This window comes from Neodiprion pinetum, chromosome 3 (genome assembly GCF_021155775.2).
Source record: "Neodiprion pinetum isolate iyNeoPine1 chromosome 3, iyNeoPine1.2, whole genome shotgun sequence".
Taxonomy (NCBI): domain Eukaryota; kingdom Metazoa; phylum Arthropoda; class Insecta; order Hymenoptera; family Diprionidae; genus Neodiprion; species Neodiprion pinetum.
Window position 1 is genome coordinate 29,849,718 of NC_060234.1, and position 20,609 is coordinate 29,870,326.

At 40.9% G+C, this 20,609-nt stretch overlaps 2 protein-coding genes across 8 annotated transcripts; both read right to left on the minus strand.

Moving 5' to 3' along the window:
- Positions 1-39: 39 nt before the first annotated feature.
- Positions 40-11,204, minus strand: eya (eya transcriptional coactivator and phosphatase 2). Of its 6 annotated transcripts, none has more exons than XM_046618754.2 (10): positions 10,770-11,204; positions 6,197-6,301; positions 5,702-5,823; positions 5,320-5,482; positions 4,639-4,819; positions 4,327-4,462; positions 4,047-4,136; positions 3,605-3,879; positions 2,910-3,366; positions 40-2,808 (listed from the first exon to the last, which is right to left on the minus strand). In XM_046618754.2, the coding sequence occupies exons 3-10, from the start codon at positions 5,811-5,813 to the stop codon at positions 2,627-2,629; spliced, it is 1,596 nt and encodes a 531-aa protein (XP_046474710.1). In that variant the 5' UTR covers positions 5,814-5,823; positions 6,197-6,301; positions 10,770-11,204; the 3' UTR covers positions 40-2,626. The 6 variants fall into 6 exon arrangements, with proteins under 6 accessions (XP_046474710.1, XP_046474711.1, XP_046474713.1 ...); XM_046618755.2 differs by having other exon boundaries at positions 6,197-6,311; XM_046618757.2 differs by lacking the exon at positions 6,197-6,301 and having other exon boundaries at positions 3,614-3,879; positions 5,320-5,497; positions 5,662-5,823.
- Positions 11,205-18,537: 7,333 nt separating this feature from the next.
- Positions 18,538-20,524, minus strand: Nf-YC (nuclear factor Y-box C). 2 transcript variants are annotated; one of them, XM_046618783.2, is made up of 5 exons: positions 20,362-20,524; positions 19,836-19,971; positions 19,286-19,753; positions 18,883-19,074; positions 18,538-18,811 (listed from the first exon to the last, which is right to left on the minus strand). In XM_046618783.2, the coding sequence occupies exons 1-5, from the start codon at positions 20,382-20,384 to the stop codon at positions 18,638-18,640; spliced, it is 993 nt and encodes a 330-aa protein (XP_046474739.1). In that variant the 5' UTR covers positions 20,385-20,524; the 3' UTR covers positions 18,538-18,637. The 2 variants fall into 2 exon arrangements, with proteins under 2 accessions (XP_046474739.1, XP_046474738.1); XM_046618782.2 differs by having other exon boundaries at positions 18,883-19,122.
- Between the last annotated feature and the right edge of the window lie 85 nt (positions 20,525-20,609).

Below are 20,609 nucleotides of genomic sequence, written 5' to 3' on the forward strand. Positions count from 1 at the left end.
CATGATTTTCATTAAAGTTACTTAATGATTTTAGATCGATTGTGAATGGAATAGTTTTTATTGTTATGTAGATAGTAACAGTTCATCTGTAGTATGTAATAACGAGCAGCATTGGTTTTACAAAGTAAGTAAGTCGTATCAGATTCAGGTGCGTTTCAATTCTTTAATTTCACATAATTTCTGAAGAGTCGAATCTGGAAGATATTTCAAGTTAGATTTACATAATTCATCTCAATAAAAATTTAACTAAATGAAGATTTACTCTTTACTCAAGAACAGAAGTAACGTAAGCTATTCTTTCACCAAATAACTGTCACTTGTAGAAGCAGCTTAACAAGTAACTCAAACTCGTCAGCAAACCTCGAAAGTACGAATCTTACAAAGATAAGCCTTGTTCTCTGCAAATTTTTGAATATGTAAAAGGTTTCAAACCGTTTATAAGTCGTAATCGACGAATTTAAATAGTGAGACTTTTAAATAAAAATTGTCCCCCGTTGACTAGCTCGATTCAAATAACGATTTTCTAATTTTGTTAATTTGACATGGGACATAAAAATTTCCGTCAACACTTTGGCGCTTCTACGTAAAATATTTGAATATCGAGTGATTTCTTCTTATTGGCATATACAACAGGATCCGAATTATAAAGATATCTGTTAGGTAACAATCATATCGACTAATCAATATTTAGGAAACGAAATAAACAATGAGAAAATAATCTACCAGCTGGAGGGACTACTCTTCAGCTGCTCTTGATTAAAATCATTATCCAGAAACAAGTATATAGGTACTTAAATATTTAAAACACTATAATACATAGAAAGGTACAGTGTAACGATTAATTCGTACCGTGTGAGCTGAATATTTACGATAATTTTTTTCTTAAATATTTTTTCTTCAATGTTATTGAACTATAGTTTACCTCCGTATGATCTGTGAAGGTATAAAAAAATATGAGTTTATTCGCTTATTCAATTATACTATATTTGACGTGAACATGGGCATCTTTTGTGCTTTATATGTAACTTTATCTTAAATTCTACAACATACAACGAAGATAAATACATCTCAGGTAAACGATCAATACAAAATCGCGCATTGGTTTCGCACAAATTAAGCGTAACACTGTCGGGATATCAATATATTGTGCACAATTAATTTGTGCTAGCGGAATGTAGAAATGGAAAATCTTTTCTTTCATTATTAATGTAGAAATAACAAAGTAGGTCAGTAATTTCTTCAGGCACGACTGTAGATTAGACGAAAAGTCATCCTCGTTACATGCTACACGTTGCAGTGCTATTACATTCGATACGCTGGAATACTCTATATTTAAGGACAAAACTGTCGTGTAGAGTATTACGTTACGCACTTGTCGCATTTATCATCCATTTTATACTCTTAGGCCGCTGTAAAATTCGTAATGCCTTGTGGAACGAACATGAGTTATTAATTTAATATTTTTTGCTACGCGTTTAGAAAATGTGGGGTATATTTCAATATTCATGTACGCAAATTTGCCACGAAAATATTTCTATTAAGGCGTCCTGAGGATTTCTCAGATGTTTACCATTTTTCATCGTTATCGTTTGTATAGTTGTTTATTGTTTTTTTTTTTTATAGACGAAAATTTGGAGTGTCTGTAAACCGGGACACATGTATGTTCGACTGTACGGTCGTGCCTTAAGCAGGGTATTTTTTTTGTTTTGCATCATCGCCATGGATAATGGAACAAGTATACTCACCAGCATTTAGTTAGTTCAACAAAAGTTGAGAAACTTTTCGGAGATTTCAAAATGCACAAACAGCACTTTGATCGCTGAGAGGCGTTCAATGCTGACTGGCCTCTTCTCCGTTTGTTATTTATATCGTATACACTCAATAATAATTGCTACATGTCTAGTTAAGTACATTTAAATGACACCTTACATCTTTTTTCATATTTTTCCCTCAACATTTCATATCTATACACACACACAGAAGCTCGCTAATGTTTGTTTCGTTTAAAAATTTTCATATAATTATAGATATAATTTAATTGTTTACTTTCGTTTTCTATCACTTGTGGACCCTGGACCAATACATCGCGTACATCCGATTATTGGTTAATTTGGCCGAGTTTCGAGGACGCGCGATCCCCGATATGCATCGTATATAGTACGTATAACAAATACATAATAGGAATGATATTCCAGGTTCTAGAAAAGATGATTACCTCGCTGGTAAGAAAGGAGAGCAGAAAATTCAACAGCAGATTCAAAATGTTTTACTTGCAATGAGTGTAGAGGAGGCCGGGAAAAAGTCACTGTTGGATTTTCGAACAGTATTTACATTTTTTTTCTCTTTGTTAATTTTGTTTTTATTTCGTTTGTGATACGAAAAAAAAATTTTAATTACCGTCGAATGTCGGTAAAACAATATTTCTAGTAAAATCTGTCCAGAAAATGCGGTAAATATTGTATCTACGAAATTATTGCAGAACTGCGGCTAGCCGCGAATAGAAATATGAAATACCTTTGCCAATTTCGGTACTCTCCGATCAGTTAGCGAAGGTGCATCTTGACTAGCGACACCGTTGATCAATGGCATTGTTTATTAAAATAATTTTCAATATATCTTTTCTATTTTATAGAAAGCCCATTTCCAGAGCGTTGTACAACGCCTGGGTGTCGGAATGACTGTTGATACGCCAAAACGGAAAATTGTGCGCCCGGGCAGCCGTTTCTTCGTCAGATCCGTCGCCGATCACAACGTACGTACATCTGCGTCCAAATCTGGCCACAACTCGACCGAAGCAGCTCTCCTTTCCTGAAAAATTTTTACTGGAAATTGTCCCGTTTGCCCTAATCTCGAAAATGGCGATGGTATTTGAAATTCGCCACTCGCCACATAGTATCGTTTTATCTTACCGATTTTTGTCGCTGAATAAATGTTCTCTATGGGAAATATTCCCCCGATTCCGAATAATAGTACTTTTGATAAGGCTGGTACGAGTTGGGTAGTGGTTACCAATATGTTGATGCAGTGACTCCTCTTGTTTATTAAATTCAAACATTTTACGGCGGAAGTCAGCCAATTGTCGGTCAATAATTCAATTTCCGTCCTCAACTGAAGCCACTGTTCTCGCTTGGCAGCCCCGAGAAGACCGCCCACGTTGTTTCGGTAATTACAATAAATTTCTTTGATCTTCCGATAGCGAAAGGCCAATTTTCTCATCCAGTCGACGCCTCCTCTGACGCCGGAAGCCAGACATATACCGTTGTTGGCCGATGCGCACTGAAAACCGTCGGTGGCAAAGTTGTACGACGACAAGTCTTGCCCATTGTCATCCGACGACACGTCGTCTACATGGACCTGATCACAGTCCTGCAAATATCAAAAACATATCTCTTATGTCTCGAACTTCAAAGTATAACGTCCGCGGTTCACCGGAATCCGTCAAGTTCCCTGCGTATTTGTCAGATTGAAATTGTGTAGAAAAATGTCTGCTATAATTTACCCACATTTCCATCAGATTTTCTTTATAATAAATATTCACATCAAATTTAATGCGACGGGTTTAACGTAATTAGGACAGGCATACGAAACAAAAATATTTACTCACAGCACTCACCTCGACGTCATTGAAAAAGAAATGCGTGTCGGCCAAGTTGTAGATCATTTCCTCCATCCGATAAGCGAGCTGGGCCAACAGCGGCGCGTCTTTTCCATGCTTCGTCGCGAATTGTCCGGTAAGCAGAGAGTGGAATACAACTATGGTTTCGTCCAGGTCCCAGATGAATATCCGGTCCGGCCCGGCTTCCGTCGTGTCCGCGGAACCGATACTGTTTCCGCTTCCGCTCTGCCGTCTTCCGCGTCTGCAGGGCTTCGCCGTCGCCCCTGTGTTAAATATCCTCTTTCATTACCCTCCCCCCTCACATGGCAGGTAAACGCGGCGTACGGGATAATTACACCTACGTTTCCAAACTCTTACTCGATTTTTCAATAATCCTCAACGATTCACGCTCGGTACAATCGTTGTAGACGTAATAACAAAATGTAATTACCCTCCACGCTGGTGGTTTCCCGCGTGGTGCTAAGATCGTTGGTTTCGTGAGATGGCGGGTCCAAAGTAAGCGCCGATTTCGAAGAGTCGTCTTGAAATAAAACCCAAAATAAATTGTCAGCTTTTGCGAAACACGCAGGTCACAATGAAGCCAGATTGAAACTGTACTCGATAAAGAATCGGCTTATTACTAATTTTAAACTAAACCATTCCTCGATGATACACACCGCATTAAGAAATGTATATTAATTTCCTTTAAATGACAAATCATTGTGTCGTACCTGTGAAATTTAAATTGCTAATGTTGAATGACGGGGGTGTCGTGTGATAGCCAGGCATTGGATAGTATCCGGAATACTGCAGTGGAACTCTATCATTTCCGTAAAGGGTGCTGCTGTAAGCGCTGTAGTCTAATTTCTAAAATACAAATGCATAAAAAATAAAAAATGCATGCGAACATCGTTCTGTCGGATATTATTGTTCGTGAAACAATTTGTGCCGAAGGGGGGGAATCGACGTCACATCCGACGCAATGCTGTTCGATTTTCCGACAAGACAATTCAGGATCCTTCGTCCTTAATTACGATACGTACTTGGGATGCCGACGATATATTTTGCCCGACAGATGGAAATGTGGTGGATCCACTGTTGTATCCTGCATAGCTCGAGTACTGAGCCATAGCACCAGGGGCGGTGTACGAGCTCAGGTAGGAACTCTGCAGCGAAGTATTTTTCGAGCTCGTTGTTGTCCCGTAACTCGGTGAATTGTACAAGCTGAAAGTATCGCCGGTTGGTTAATGACCTCTGATCTTTCGAAATTTTTCTCCAAAAATCTAGTCGAATAATTTTCGTATCTCGCAGTGCCAAAATTTAGCCATAAGAACAAGAAACGATCACTCATTTTGGCCAAACCGTCGATCCTACAGCACCAAGGTTCGTGCGAATTCAATAAGACGAGCAGGAGTATTGCAAAATTTTTATATCTATCATGCTTTCAAGCGGCTTGAGACTCCGTTATAATGTTTGTGCAAGATTCAGCGTTGGAGAGTCAAGTGTCACGGATCGATCGAGCGTCGAGTCGAGTGAAACTTATGCACATTCGTACAGTATAGATACTGTTTATTGTATTACGCGTGCGTGTAGCAGCGGACTCGGAGCGATCTGTCTCGTAACTTGAGGCATAATGTTGAGAATGCAATGCAAGGCGGCCTGGATTATTAAAACCTCGTTGAGAAACATAAGTATATAGTACTGACGAAACACACGCAACGTGCCTGTTGTAATATTGATTTGCTCCGTACAACGAACTGTAGTCGGCCTTCTCCATGGAGTCAGGATACTCTTCCTTGTCTTCGGCACTTTCATCGATGTAAAGTTCACCCCCCGGAACGTTGTCGCTTTCCGGGCACTCTTGGACCTCGTTTTTGACCTCGGTGTCTGGAAAATTTCGCGCTGTTACGCATCGCTTCACATGTAAACTTGTTGTTGTAACTCGATTACTTCAAGGATCATTTGTTCTGTTATCTATTTTATTCGGATTATCGATATAGGGGTGCAGGTGTCATCCAAGATGCGATTCTTCAGTGCCGATTGAGATTTAAGAACGCCCTCCGTGCGGCGAAGAAAGAAACGTAGGGGGCCAAAGATTTTATCTACCATTGTTCGTGGTGCGCGGATGCTGGACGGAGGCTTCCGTTGACGAAGACACGTTGCCAGCATTGTCTAGAACCCCGGCCGGTTTCGTGGGATCATTGTCTTCGGTTAACATATCACCTTATCTGGAACATAAGCGCATATTATACCGGTATATTTGTCGAATGAAAGATTTGAAACTTCGATCCGCAGACCGGATTCCCTTGTATACGGGTAAAATCAACAGTTGTGGACTGTATGACTCTCCCGATATGCACGATGCGAATTGTTTTAAATCTCTTCTCATATATGCCAGGAAATATCTTATGATAAAGTGGTCAATGTGGATCCCGGACTTTATGGATTCCGTAAAGCGACCACCAAGCCGAGGTGCGCCTGCAGGCATAGTTAGGGTATCGGAGAGATAGCCGATGCACTGCCTGCTGGAGGGTACTCAAAAATTCATTATTGGCGGCCAATTGCGTGTCTGGGAGGTGGCAAGGTACGGTGGAGGCGTACCAAGATCGTTCCTGGCGAGCCAATGAAACTGCCTTTCGCTGCGTTTATGTTACGTATTTTTCATGTTGCCAGGTCACTGTCTACGCTGCGCTCCGCCTTTCCTACCTGCGAACACCTAATACTGCACATCAACTTTTTCCTCGAGCCTTAAAAGTGCGATTTTGTGTCAGAAATCATGATAGATATATGTAACCCCGGAAATTCCATCTTCACGGTTACGATATCGAAGCTTTTGTTACGTCCCGATTTTCTGTACACTCCACACCTTTACCCAACAAGAATTAAAGTCATGTTCAATTAATAAATGCTAGAGCGATGCGTCGTTTGTAAACAACAAAAAAGCTACTTCTTTCTGAGTCAAGCTTAGCATTCCTACCGAAACGAGCTCAAACTCGGTAGGTACGAAGGTACAGAATCAACCTCACGTACCTGTAAAAAAAAGTTACAGTGTAGCGTTTATGAAAAGTGTTCAGTTGTCCGTGTTTAAATAAAGATTTTAAATACGCACTCTTTATATACAGACCGCAGCGTTCTCGCGAAGAATACTCAAGAGCTGGCCACTTTTCGCAACGTCGACAATTAATTAGACACCCAGACTAAGCAGTCGCGATTAGATAAGCACAGTCCAGTGCTTGCCTGGGGAATGGATAAGAGGCCCGGTCTTTAATTCCGTGCCAGAACCGGCAGTCCCTGCACTCTGGGATATCCACCTCTTAAGATCGAAATTTTTGCATGTTGGATGTGAGCGTAAGGGTGCAGGGAAATCTGTATTGTACATGGATGTAATTGTAGTTTATATGGATTGTCATGTCGGATGGGATTAGGCAGGACCAATGTGCCCGGACTTCCTGTCGAAGAACCGCAAATCGGTGGGCTTATTTTCGTATGCTACGCGAAAAGATCGCGAATCCCGCGGCGAAGTCCCGTGGCGAAGTGATTCTTAGCAACAAAACCGGTATCGTCGTTTCAATATGCATATGCGTTTCGGCACAGGTGTAGTGAATTTATTACACGTACGTCAATATCGTACAAGTTAGGATGGCAGAAATTTCCGAGAATTAGATTAATGCTTTGTTGGAATCAAGAAAATTAGACGAAAAAGACGTTCGACGGACACAAGGGAAAGTCTGTCGTCCTTCGAAGTTTTTTATACGTGGGAATTGGAACAGTTTGGAAAATTCTTTGATAGTTTTTACAGATAATTTTAGAATAATTGTATACCTAGAAAGGGTTCGAGCTACAAAAATATCTGCAATTCTAGGGTTTCAATAATTAAAAGTCAAATGTATTCGGGAGTCTCGTGATGAACTTTAATTTGCACGTCAATGTGCAGAGATTTTCCACAAAACTCGTGAATAAATTCAGAATAATTTCTACGTACGTTGACGAAATTGTTAACAGAATCTAAAAACCTGTATTTTACAAGTAAGACAATGAATGCCAGTCCAACATGCAGGAACAATAAACTTTTCCACGAGTGCGAAATGATATTTGACTGCACTATATATCCGATCTCTCGCATATGTAGGTGCACGGATTGTTTATTTCATTCTGTGCCGGAGAAGGTGTAAACTTTTTCAGCTAACAGTGGTTGTCCGTTGCGCAGCCGCACGTGATGACTCACAAAGTTTTTTGAAACTCGATACGTTCCTTGAAGAAATTTAGTGCCGCTGTAGTGTAGCCGGTTACGCGATTACACTTTGACTGCATGTATCATTCAGCGCGAATTCAATCGTCCACTTTGATTTGTCAGTGCGGAAGTTACTTCTTATACGCCAAGGTAATAAAAGAAACGATGCTCTTCAATAACAATTTTTAGCGGAAGAATATCGCCACTGTGAATCGCAAAATTCAAACACTAGTTCAAGTGATGAGTGAGCTCTTTTCAATATATAAGTAGACTTGTTGGATTATTTTACAAAATGTAATGGATATTTCTCTCTGTTTCATTATTTTTCTCCCAGAAATGAAATTCACTCGATTTACACATCTTGCACTAACCGTTGTATCGTATAATCGTGGAACGAGTGAATTCGACTAGTGATAAAATTATACCAAATCAAATGAATAAGGATTCAATCACACCGTATCTATAACCATAATTAAAGTGCCCATTTATGTTTACATTCGATGGTTCATTGCCATAGGATCATGTACAAAATTACCGCGATGGGATAACTCTCTTCGTACTAATAAAACGTTTGGAGCCTGTAATGTATACTGCGATCACGATACACGGTGCAGTCGAGGTTTACGCTGCATGGAACTTACCACTCTATGCAAGTAGATACGTGTATCCACATACCTCAAATAAATATGAGCGGGTTATTTCTTTATCAAGAAAAAGTGCTTAGAGCTGCGGAGGGTTTGTCAGCAGTGTGACCTGCAACGGTGATAAATAGCAAAACGCATGCGACCCTGGCTTGTCTTTGAGTCGGTGTGAAGATGGCTGTAACGATTTATTAAATTCTGCCAAAAAGCGCATTCTACACGCGTCCCTACCACTAATTATTTCGTATCTATCTCCGTGACTATCGACCCGTCGGTACAACTGAGATTCGAATCAGGATTCAGAATATCCTGTACTACGTATAGCTTAACCCGTCTTATACCGCCGCTCGTGTTTTTTGATGGAAAGTTGTTTTTTCTCTCCCATTTATTTTATTTTCTTTTTTACATGCCGAAGCTTTATGCAGCCCGGCGGTCGGGGACAAAGAACAAAGAAAATCCCCCGTGACTTCGGATGTCACCCGCAAGACCGGGCCAACCTTCGCTTAGTTTTTTTTTTTTTTGGTTCTTTTTTCATTTCGTCGAAAATTTGTCACTTTACGCAACGTGCAAAAACACATGCAGCACATTTGAGCTTGTAGGCCTAGACAACGTAAATTAAACATACCGCTACGCCAAAAATACCGTTTTAATACGTAATTAAACAACTTTTGCAGTTTCTTTGTACGGGGAACAATACAAAGACCTTTGACACGCTCAAAATTTTCCCTCATAAATTTTAGTGAAACTTTGAAGTGTATAGCTGATCGCCAAGCCTGCATGAGCTGGGGTCAAATTTATACTATTACAAAGCATAGAAATATACTCACGCTACAAGCATTTGGGTCTGAATTTTTCTCTCTGATACAAACCGGAGGTATAACAATTACGAAACTAATTTAGGTATACGTTAATTGTATGCGATTATAAACCACGCCGTTTCTTCCAAAATTAAATTCAGCTATTCATGCATTGAAGGTGTATGTTTTTTGAATTACCGATTGCGTGGAAGACCAATAATAAAGTAATTAAAATCGTCGGAGACCGTTTGGCGAGAATCGAATCAGGTGGAACAAAGTTTGACAATGTATTTTCAAGTTTTATTAAATGATCGGCGAATATACCTATACTGTGGCAGAGGCAGGCGAAAATTTTTTATTGTAAACTCTCAGAGTTATAGTGCAACGAGAGAGCTAGCGCCTCGTTACTTGTATATGCTAGTGCGATTGTTCTCTTTACCAATTAAAACGTATTAGCGTTGACGAGGTAAACTGGGAGGCACAATGAGTTACACATGACCAAATAAGCGGTTCAAAGTTTTTAATTGTCAGTAACACGCGGACTATTTGAACCCAGGGTCGACACTGGCATAATTTCTACGTATTTCTATTTTCACAGAGATGGCATTTGAGTTTCAAGTGTCTCGAATACACGTGTCGTACAGATACTGTAATAATATTTACCTGACCCGAGAATTTTTCAGGACTCGATAACCGCTGTTAACCGAAAAATATCTTAACTCTAACATTTCTAAGTATTGTTTGCCATCTACCTGTTGACGTACGTTATCGATCATCAAATTCCCCCGCATATGTAGGTATGTACACGCATCGCGTACTGTGCCTCAACGGCGTCTTTTACTTATTATTATCTAGCTTGCTGCGAATGACAATCAATTATGCACGTGACGTCGGCGTCGCTTAGATTACGATACACATTGAAATATTCCACGTCCGTAGGATTGCACGATATAACACGTAACTGCAGCTGGGCAGATTTTGCGCTCATAATTACATAACTCCTTGGTTAGTTAAAATTTTAGCAAAAACATGCAAACGACAGACGATAACTATTTGTTCAAAACAGCATACCGATTTCGATATTTCTGCACGTGTAGTAACTTCGAATAGGTGCACGTACCGAGGCTCGGAATTTCAACAGTCACGTCGATGGAACAGGATTGAGACGTCGTTGCCTCAATTATACAAATACACCACATGCCGCAGTAGGTGTTGATAATCGTTTGTCATCGACGATGGAAAATGAGTTTACACAGTTACACAAAGGTCGTCAGTGCAAAGGTACGAACATCGAGTACGCGAGAGAATCGTGTTTGTAATTCGATTCGTGGTTCGTACAAACCGGAGATGAATCTGACTGACTGCAGGATACACGATAAGAACGAAGGGTAAGAGCGAATCGTCGATCGGCTAAGGTACGATATTAATTATATTTCGCGGAGAGTTTGCAACTAGGACTCGCGGGGGTAGATTGATTCTCGTCTAATCACTCAATCGTCTCTAACCTTGGTTCTCCGTAGTCGGCGAGCCTTGGTAATCCAATTAAAACTTTGGCACAACCACCATCCTCGCCGCCATCCGGTGCACACACTTTTTTTTCACACCGCAATTGCCGGCCGTGGATGTCAGCGGCGACGCCTCCGCGATGAGGATGTGGAATCCCGAGACGAGGAGGACGACGTCAGGTCCCTTCGCAAGGGTTGAAGCGAAACATTCCCGTTTCAGAGGGTGTGCTTGCGGAGCGGCGATACGGGCGCGTGGGTATAAAACGATACGAAGCTAGTGTTTTAAAAAAAAAAATTTATCCCTCTATCGATACCCGCCCCGTACTTCTCGGGGCCGAATTATACCGATCCGGAACACAACGCGCTCCCCGGCCTCGAATCGTACTCGCTCCTGCTGCGTGGATTCTATCGGCTCGGCCGAGTGTGATGCTGCTGCAGCCTGTGGAGTTCTGAGCATGCGAAATGTCGCCTGCCACCCCCGCTCCGTAGTCACGTGGTCTCGCCTCTCTCCTCTCTCTCTCTCGTTCACCGTTAATCGGAGAGAGACGGGGTCCCGAGAGCCGGGCGAGAAGGACGGAGGATGGCCCCGACGAAGAGGGTCAGCGCGAGGGGTGCCGGGGGTGGAGGGGGACCCTCGAGGGTCGACGAGGACGCCGACGGCCGGTGGAACGGACGCCGGGAAAGGGGGGAGGCATCATCTTATTAGAATAATTGTCACTCGCTTGGCGTTACGTCGACCTGCGGATGCCCCCCGCTGCACTTCGTTCTTTCGATTATTAACACCTAACACCCCGTTTCACGCCCCCGCCGACCCGCAAAACCCCGGCTATAGGTGCGAAGGTCGGGACCCTCGTCCCCACGCCGGGATATTCCGGAGAAACGGCGATCTGCACGTCTTCTTCATCTATCGATGTACGTATTTCCCCACATCTAGCTCGAGCTTTTGCATTGTGTTTACTATATGTATAACGTTGGCACAAATGCGACGCAGGTGAGCGCTGAAAGCTCGGTGAACCGCAAGCGGTAATTTTTTGGTTCGTTTGAGCGACGCGGGTCGGGCACAGGATGAATCCTGACGGACTATAAACGCCGGGATTTTTTCGGCTTCGAGGAATTTCACGGCGTATACGAGTGGGTCGGTGATTAGGGAGATTCGGAGATTAAGGGATTAAGAGATTTAAAGATTAGACGCGCATCGCTTGGCGGGCAGACTGCAAAGCCAGCCCGTCGTGGGCTTGCTATTTCTAAACAACTTATATACAAGCAATTGCAAAGTGGCTGCTGCGTGCAACGGATTAGGGGCTTTCTTGCAAACTATGGGTGATGCAGGCGTTTTTTACTCACGATTATAGGCGAATGTGCATCCTGCTTACGGCTCATGGGGTCGGAAAGGAGAAACACTGTGCAGTGCTTACGTCAGATTACCATTCCGCACACTGCCTGGGGCTGCGGGCTACACTGCTCCCCTTGGGAAGGGAATTAATTAATGATTTTTGGACCACGAGATGAGGGGCGAAGGCCCGTGTATGTTCTTCGGTGTAGGCACAACGTTATTCCATTGCACCCTGTCGAGTATAAGTCATGGCGCGATGCTAGAATACACAAACAATCGTACTGCAGATCGAGGCGTTATCTCCTGTCAGTTCCGTGTGGTTTTATACCGATTCAATTGAATATTCGCCATATCTTGCCTGGTGTTTGCACGTCATTGCATAGATTTTACACTGAAAAACCAGTAATTAATTTCGCTGATTTTGATGCGGCTACCCTAAATACTTTTCGCTGGGATGCGATTTGAGCCCATAAAACATAGCCTAACAAATTTGATTTTGAAACATTTTTTGACTTTGTTACTCAAATAATTCGAAAACTTCTAGGCTGATCGTATACAATATTTAGTCTGTTCTGATTTAAGAAAAGCTGCGTCGATCGAGACATAAATCATGAAAATCCGTTGAAAATCGTTCTACAGATGTCGTTGGTTAAAAAATTCCTCGCATATATACCCAGGCATTCAGCAGAAAATAGTTGGAGGTGATTCTCTAAGCCTTGTAACGTCGAGATACTAGCGATAACGCAACTTTTCACTTCAGGGGTGATTATAATAATTTTCAATCTTTCTTTCTCTTTGAGAAAAGAAGTGGGAAGGTAAAAATAGCATACGTATATGTTGGGAACAACTGTAGGATAAATAGTTAGAACCACCGTAGTTGGCGAAAATAAAAAACGCAGTTTTATGTACTGTAAAATTGGAATGTTCTGCGATTGACCCAACTTTTAAAATATTGTGATAGATAATAGTTATGATTACTGTATACTATTACAATCAGTAGTGAAGACTATACGCTTATTGTTACAATGACACATGGCGTTGCGTAAGGTCAAATATTTGCTGTAATAATTGTTAAAAAAATACGGAGAAACAATAACATATCAGCATACTTATCTATACCATAATTTCGTACGAATAGTATATTCGACTAGGAAAACTAGATCAATATTAATGCGTCATAATCAAAGCACCGACAGTAATGACGAACCAGTGCTATTTTAGCTCGGTTAACTATATGGAAAATCAGAGATTACGAAGCACTTTTTTAAGTGGAATGTGTTTAAGGAAAGAGACCCGTAAAATTTTCGTTACACTGAGTTTTCTGCCCTGAGTCATTTCAATGACGAAAAACCATTCCGAACTTGACACGATTGTAAGCTTCAAAAGACTACCAAGGTGAAGTACTGAACGAAATGAATAATAAGTCTTATCGCAACACCCTATAACCTCGAGAAATCAAGCTCTTTCTGTCCTCTTAACAACGACGCGAGTAAACTTATCCCATCTTTGAAATCAGACAAAGACTAGTCGGTAAAAACCGCAGGTAATTGTAAGTTAGCTTTTCGCAACCGCGGTTGACGAGGACAACGAGGGTGCTGGCTTCGCAGCACGTCGCGCAAGAGAGGCGGTGAACAAGAGCGTCAACCAGTTTCTTCGCTATTAAAAAAGCGAGACCCCTCACAATTGTTGCAAAATGAAAAGGCAACCCGGCGGGCCGGCCCAGCGACGATTAGGAAAAGCTGGCCAATCATCGGGAGGTAGGGTTGAATGCCCTTCTCGAGAAAACTGATTTAAAACACAAGGCAGACCCTTTCGAGAGACGAGGCGAAGGGGTGGTCTTCCACGGGGAAAACTTTTACGTACGTGTCAGTCAGGGGCGTGTGCGTTAATGTCGGTGAAAGAGCAAACGAGGCCAGGCCGAAAGAACCCAGCGAAGTCCAGGTCGAGGCAAGGTACAGGGGACACCGGGAGGTGCGTAAGTGTAAGGTAGGCAGCTCGAGGCGCATGCATGCATCGGACGTGGATACACACGTAAGAGGTGGGCGCAGGCGCAGGCAGCTGTCATCTTACACCGTGGAGGAGGCATGGAGGCATGGAGGTATGGAGGCACGGAGGCATGGGCCGGCCATTCTCAACTTATCTCTACGATCTTTGTAAACATGTCGTGAAATCTGAGTATCCCAGCATTGGCGTAGGCGCGCCGAGGACCGCGGCGTCCACTCGACGACGTCCGGACCTGTTAGGCCTCGAAGGCTCCGGTACTTCGTAGAAATCGCTCGCCGCACTCCTCTTCCTAAATGCTTCCTGCGGGTCCTCCGCTCAGCATCCCTTCTCCGTGCCTCGCACGGACGGGATATCGAGCTTCGAGTATTCGCGTGAAAATTAGTGAACGGACGCGTGTCCCACATGCTCTTGGTTCACTTAAACACGCGCATCTCACGCTCGCCTCGCGCGAACTTTACGACGATAACTTCGGCAGTAGCCGAGGGAAAATAAGGGGCGAGGAGGGAAAAAAAAGTCTTCCAACTCCGACGAGACGTCTTTCTTGTCCTTCTAAACAAAAGAACCTCTGGCCGTGCTCTTACGGGCCGATCGACGCAAATGGAAGACCGAATTCCTTCATTTTTCCTCTTCGAACAAGAGACCCGGCATCGGGTCAGATCCACTTAGCGTTTGAGGGATGGAAACCTCAAGAACTGTTAAATCGCTGCCCCGGTACTTGGATCCAGTTTCTTGTCGGAACTGCTGATTATTGTTACTCTGGGGTGTGCCGTGAATCCTGATAAAGATACAGGGTGTACCTTGAACAACTAATATACCATTAAAATAGCAGGTCACTCAAATATTCGCATATTCCATGCCGAAATCTAAATGCGTCAAGACACGGTGTGGACAATGAGCCTGATATTGAGAAAAACCAGTATACAATTAATCTGTAGTTCATTCGATTCTTTACAAACTAGTGATGCAGGAAAAATATTTCAAAATATTTAAACAAGCTAACAGATAAAAAAACCGAATAATTTTTCCTCGAATACGGTGATATGTGAAATATTATTATTGTAAATTCATAAGAAGATATGTAATGTACTGAGACTGTCTTTTGTACTGTAATCAAGTGAGTTATTTCAATCGTAAGGAAATTATATTCCGCAGATATAATTGTGTTGCAATTTGAAAATTAAATATTATTTTTTCCATCTGTAATTCTGATTAATAAATACTATTTAGTTGTAAGCGTAGAATGGGAGCATATGTAATTTCTACGTTGAAACAGATCGATCGAAAGAGGTGTCTGTATGCAAATAAACATTATTACACCGATACGTGAGCTATCCGATGTACTTCCGTAACCGCAAATCTTATATCACCAGAAAACAAAACATTCAAGTTTGATGGGATATATATGAATAGAAGTGTGAACGCTGATTGCACTGGTCTGAAAAAGAACATTTTTTTTCTTCTTCTTATTATTATGTGTCATTTTTATAGATTTGAGGCTCTTGATTCGAAATATAGTAATCAAAAATATGTACTACGTATACTCTTCATGTCATTTTTTTAAGGGGGGATGGTACAACTTGGACTGTTTCAAACATACCTATTTTTAGGAGTTTTCTTTATAGAAAATGAAAACACACAGAGACATTCGAGTTTGAGCGCTGTATTATTTCAACAATATTTTAGAATTTTTTAATTGAAATTAATAATAAAATGTTGGCATGGCGCATGTGAGTAGCGATCGACCACGTTCTCATTCCGGTGGTGCAGATTTCTCGGTCATTTTTTATCCGATTGATGTGAAATCTTGAAACAATCTTTAAAACTTGTTTATCAGTGCCCCAAAAATTTTTGGGGCTACGAGTTTGAACTCGAAAAGGTGTTTCTAACTTAAAAAAGTTTTTCTGTCTGTTACAAGTTGTACAGTGATGTCAGGAGATGCGCTACCGCAAAAGCGCTTGAGATCGGAGTCGTTCGCTACTTACATGTGACATGCCACCATTTTGTCATTAATTTCAATGAAAATATTTTTAAATATTCTTGAAACTATAAATAATAAAGTCCTTAAACTCAAATTGCTCTAAGTGTTTTCATTTTCTTTAAAGAAAACTCCTAAAAATAGGCATGATTTTAGACCGTCCAGGTATATACCACCCCTTAATAAAACGTAATTTTTTTACAAATTGTAATCAAACACTAATAATAGCAACAATATTTATAAAGAAAATAGTTCGAGATTTCAAAAGCGTAAACATTAAAATCGTCAGAAAATCCATGTACCTACTAGTATAGTTAGAGTTATTTTTTAATTTTATTTCGATTCGTACTGCGCGACATGAGGTCACAACGAGAACTGCGGAGGAGGATGCATTGTTGTCAAAGCGACGTTAGGCGATAACTTTCTTTCTCTTTCAATAAGTTAGAACTGATTTTGTAAGTACAGATACAATTCAAATAGATTAAAGTGGTGTAAGTGCAAAAATAATACACAAATTCTAAATTTTGAACAACAAAAGAACAATCACATCATGTAATGTGTACGTGACGGTAAAAAATGGAAAGCAGATATAGGTTCGGCGTATTAAAACCCTCGTATCTATAATATTTTTGATTGAAGGAGGATTTCGTTGCAGATCTGTGTTATACGACGAAAGGCAGAGGTCAGACATCGGCTTTCGCCTTAACTAGGTATTAGCAATTTGTGAACTAACTTTTTGTACCTACATTTGATTCTACGTTACGCAGCAAACTGTCTTTGTTTATCCGATACCAATATTCACAACTGCAGCCGGAGAGTTTCTCACAATTAAGACAATTTCATCATGAAATTCTTATCCACCGCAAATTTATTATAGAGATACGTTCGCTGATTAGGATCAAATTGACTCATTCTCGGTTGGGCGACTGTTCCCGGCTGTAAAGTTGAGACGGTAAGAAAATAAAAACCGCATGCCGCAGCCCACAAGTAATCGTTCCGCAATCTCCGCTAAGAATCGTTGTTTCCCTCCAAGCAGGGTCCCGTTTCTTTGTCCAAATTTCATACGTAGGTATAATACGATAATCTCTACCTGTTCGTTACCAGTGACCACCGAGTTTGTTGTTTGACAATTATTCGAATGAACAGCTGGTCGGAACCCCCGTCACATCTACTCTATTATAGATATCGTGTCAATGAATCCGAGATATTAACGCAATAAAGACTGTTCTAATTTAATACATTATTTTTCGATTTTGCACATGTATCCTGGGGAGAATTCTTCTTCCCAGTAAACTTGATAAACTATATTTGCGAGTCTGAATTCTTTCGAGCGATAAACAGAAAGTCTGAGAAGTATAAGAAATTTATTTAGAAAACTCAAGAATTTTCTTCGAAAAGACATAAAATTTTATGCGAAATAGCCTGAGATACTCGGTTTTTCTTGAAGTTTTTTTAGAAAAATATTTCCTTACAAGTTGAATTTTAGTAGCTCAGATTATCGCGGTAGATATTCACGCACGATCGAGAGTCTACGGGTTGTTCGGATCGAAGTTGGGCGCACTTTATTCTCGAGGTATAATCCCGGTGATTTTTCGTAAATTAACCATGCGGCAATAATTACTAGACATTTCAGAGCCAACGACACGCAGGGCAGAGCCTGAACCCGCCAGACAAGACCGCAACGACGTGAAACATAATACAATAGTTGTACCAGCAAACCGGGCCCCATGGAACAGCCAGCGGCTCGGCCGACTCAGACAACTCAGCCATGCGGAGCGGAGAACGGGTGAAGAAGGCGACGCAACGCCCGATTCAGATTACATCTGCGCTCCCTGCAATCGGCCATGGTTAATCTTTACTTATACCAGACAATCTTCCGGGCGGCATTAGGTAGGCTGTTTGCGGTGTGTGTGTAGTCTACAGTTTGCGAGTATTGCTTACATACCTATATAGCATAAGTTCGACGTCGCACAGGCTTCGTCACATTAATTAGGTGAGATATTTTGGAACAAGCGCGTAGCATTGCTTATGTGTTCGGGCTACATATAAACAATAACAATTACGCATAACTCTTCCTTCTCATTTCTTTTTTAAATATTCATACTATATTTAGATATCATCGGTGTCAGGATTAACGCAGTGTTTAAATATCGCACAATTTGAAGGTACAGTCCCGCGGGTTATCAATAGTGGCGACATCATTGGTGCACTTTTAATCGGCCAAAAAGAACAACGCACGGTGGCCAACTTTTCGAAATATAAGACTATAGTTAACACCCGACTAAGAACTTGGAACTCAGCGGTTATCAGTGGTCTTCAGCAATCGCTATTAAACATGATCATTATCTCGATTTGTTAGAATTGATTTGTAGTAAGGCGCCTGATTATTTAGTTTTACCGCATTTAGTACTTTTTTAAAAATAGCGCAACGCGATGGTCCGAATGTAACTTGAGAGTGGGTTGAAAAATTTTTATTTCTTAGACGCTAAACTTATGCCTAGTTGATAAGACTAATAGAATTTAGCGTAAAATTATCCGTTTAGATTTAAATTTCAATTATTCGTTGTCGTTACTATTGGTTTGTAGATATACAGGCGTCTGACCGCCTTGGGCGACTTGAATTAACTGTGGTTGGGCTTGAATAGGTGAGGCTTGAATGATGATGGGCTGATTACTACCGCCCTGAACTTGCATTCGAATCATCTGTAGTTGTTGCGGCGTTAGTTGAATCTGAAATAATAAAAATCAATGAATAATTACCGTGTCCACATTTCGCCTACTTTTATTTTCATCAAACTCACAGGTATCTGTTGTATTTCACCGCTGGGTGTTACTATTTGTTGTACTATTTGAATCCCTCCAGTTTGGGAGGTAGGAGATTGCTGTGCTTGCTGTAATTGTATAACTTGTTGACCACTCGTCGTTTGCTGTGGACTTGGAACTGTCACAGTTTGGGCAGTCACAGTTTGCGCTGAACTAGTGCTCGAATTTTCCTGGAAGTAATTTTGAAATGTGAAGTTTCGTACACCTATCTGCTTATGCTGTAAAATAAAGTTCTTTCTATGTTTTTTAATACATTGAGGCCATTTTACAGTCTACAGTATATTCCTAATTCCAAAAAATATGGTTTCTGAGAGTTTCCAGATTAAAATCTTCTCCTGTAACGTGTTAAACAATTTCAAAGCAAGGACAATAAAGCTTTACCTGTTCAACAGGGCTGCCGATATTAATAGTTTGAATTTGTCCAGTTGACGGTTGAACAATCTGTATTGGCTGGGAAGCTGAGCCATTATTTTGTACACCCTGATTTGCGGTAGCTTGTTGCTGGGCAAGCTGAAAGTAGTAATGAACTTGATCAGAGTTCATTGATGTTCGTACGGAATTATCGTTCTGGGCTTTAGTCTGTTTCAATTCGTCCCTGGGAACAATATCGATGAGGAAATCGAATTGGTCATATTTAGTAATAGCCATTGCAATATCGTTCCTCTGCAGAGTGCGTCTTTTATTATCTTCTGTGTGAACCCAGGCTCTAAGCGTTAGTTCATGTATGAATATCTCAGCAGCCTTTGAAAACAACATTGGTGCCTCAGCGCTTATCATTTTTACATCGCCATCCAATTTCATTATTTTTTTTATTCTAGCCAACGGTAGGGATTGAGTCTTCAGGTCCATCTGGAAGGAAAATTATAATAGATTTATTTTTTGAATGTAATGTTGTGTCAATTTCTCTATAAATAAATAGAAAAATCCTTACAGTAGTTATTTTTTTAATCTCATCTGTTACTTTAGGCCAAAACTGACCCAACGCCTGCTGTGCTTCCGAGTTGCCTGGTGAGGCAATCTGTAAATCCCCATTTGAATCTCCTTCCACCTCTTCACCCTCCGGGTTCCTGAAACATTCCACATTTATTACATTAAATTTCAAATTTATGTTGTATCTTCAATTTTTCCACCTACAAAGATTTTGATAGTATTCTGGACCATATGGTCTGAAAGATATAATTCTGGGCCAGTTGGGCGGCCGTAAGAGTGAAAACAAATGTTTGTTTTGAAATCTCACTGTGCAGAGAGAACCCTTGCGAAAATTTTAGAATTTTCTATTAGTTTATTCGAATACATAATGAAGGTAACATATGGTTGTTTTTATTGGTAAATTCTTGGCTTTACAGGGTTTAAATACGCAGTGTATTACACGGCTTTATAGCAATTATTTCCATGAAAAAAAAATAGTTATGATATAACCTAACTTAATGAACTACAATGCTAAATGTGTTACTTACGTGTTCACGAAGAAAACAGACATTGTTTGACTGTTCGGCTTTCTCACTTACGAGATTTATTGAATCATTTAGTGCAACGATAAGCTCATCGAGCAACTTTTAAAATTAATAATAAATAAAATTGCATTAGTCCTCACTCGAGAAACCTGTCCTTACCGCAGACAATGCGGATTGTATAGAAATGCGTCATACCATGCGTCGCACTCACACTAAATGATACGTCTGCATGAGTTCCCACTTCGTCACCT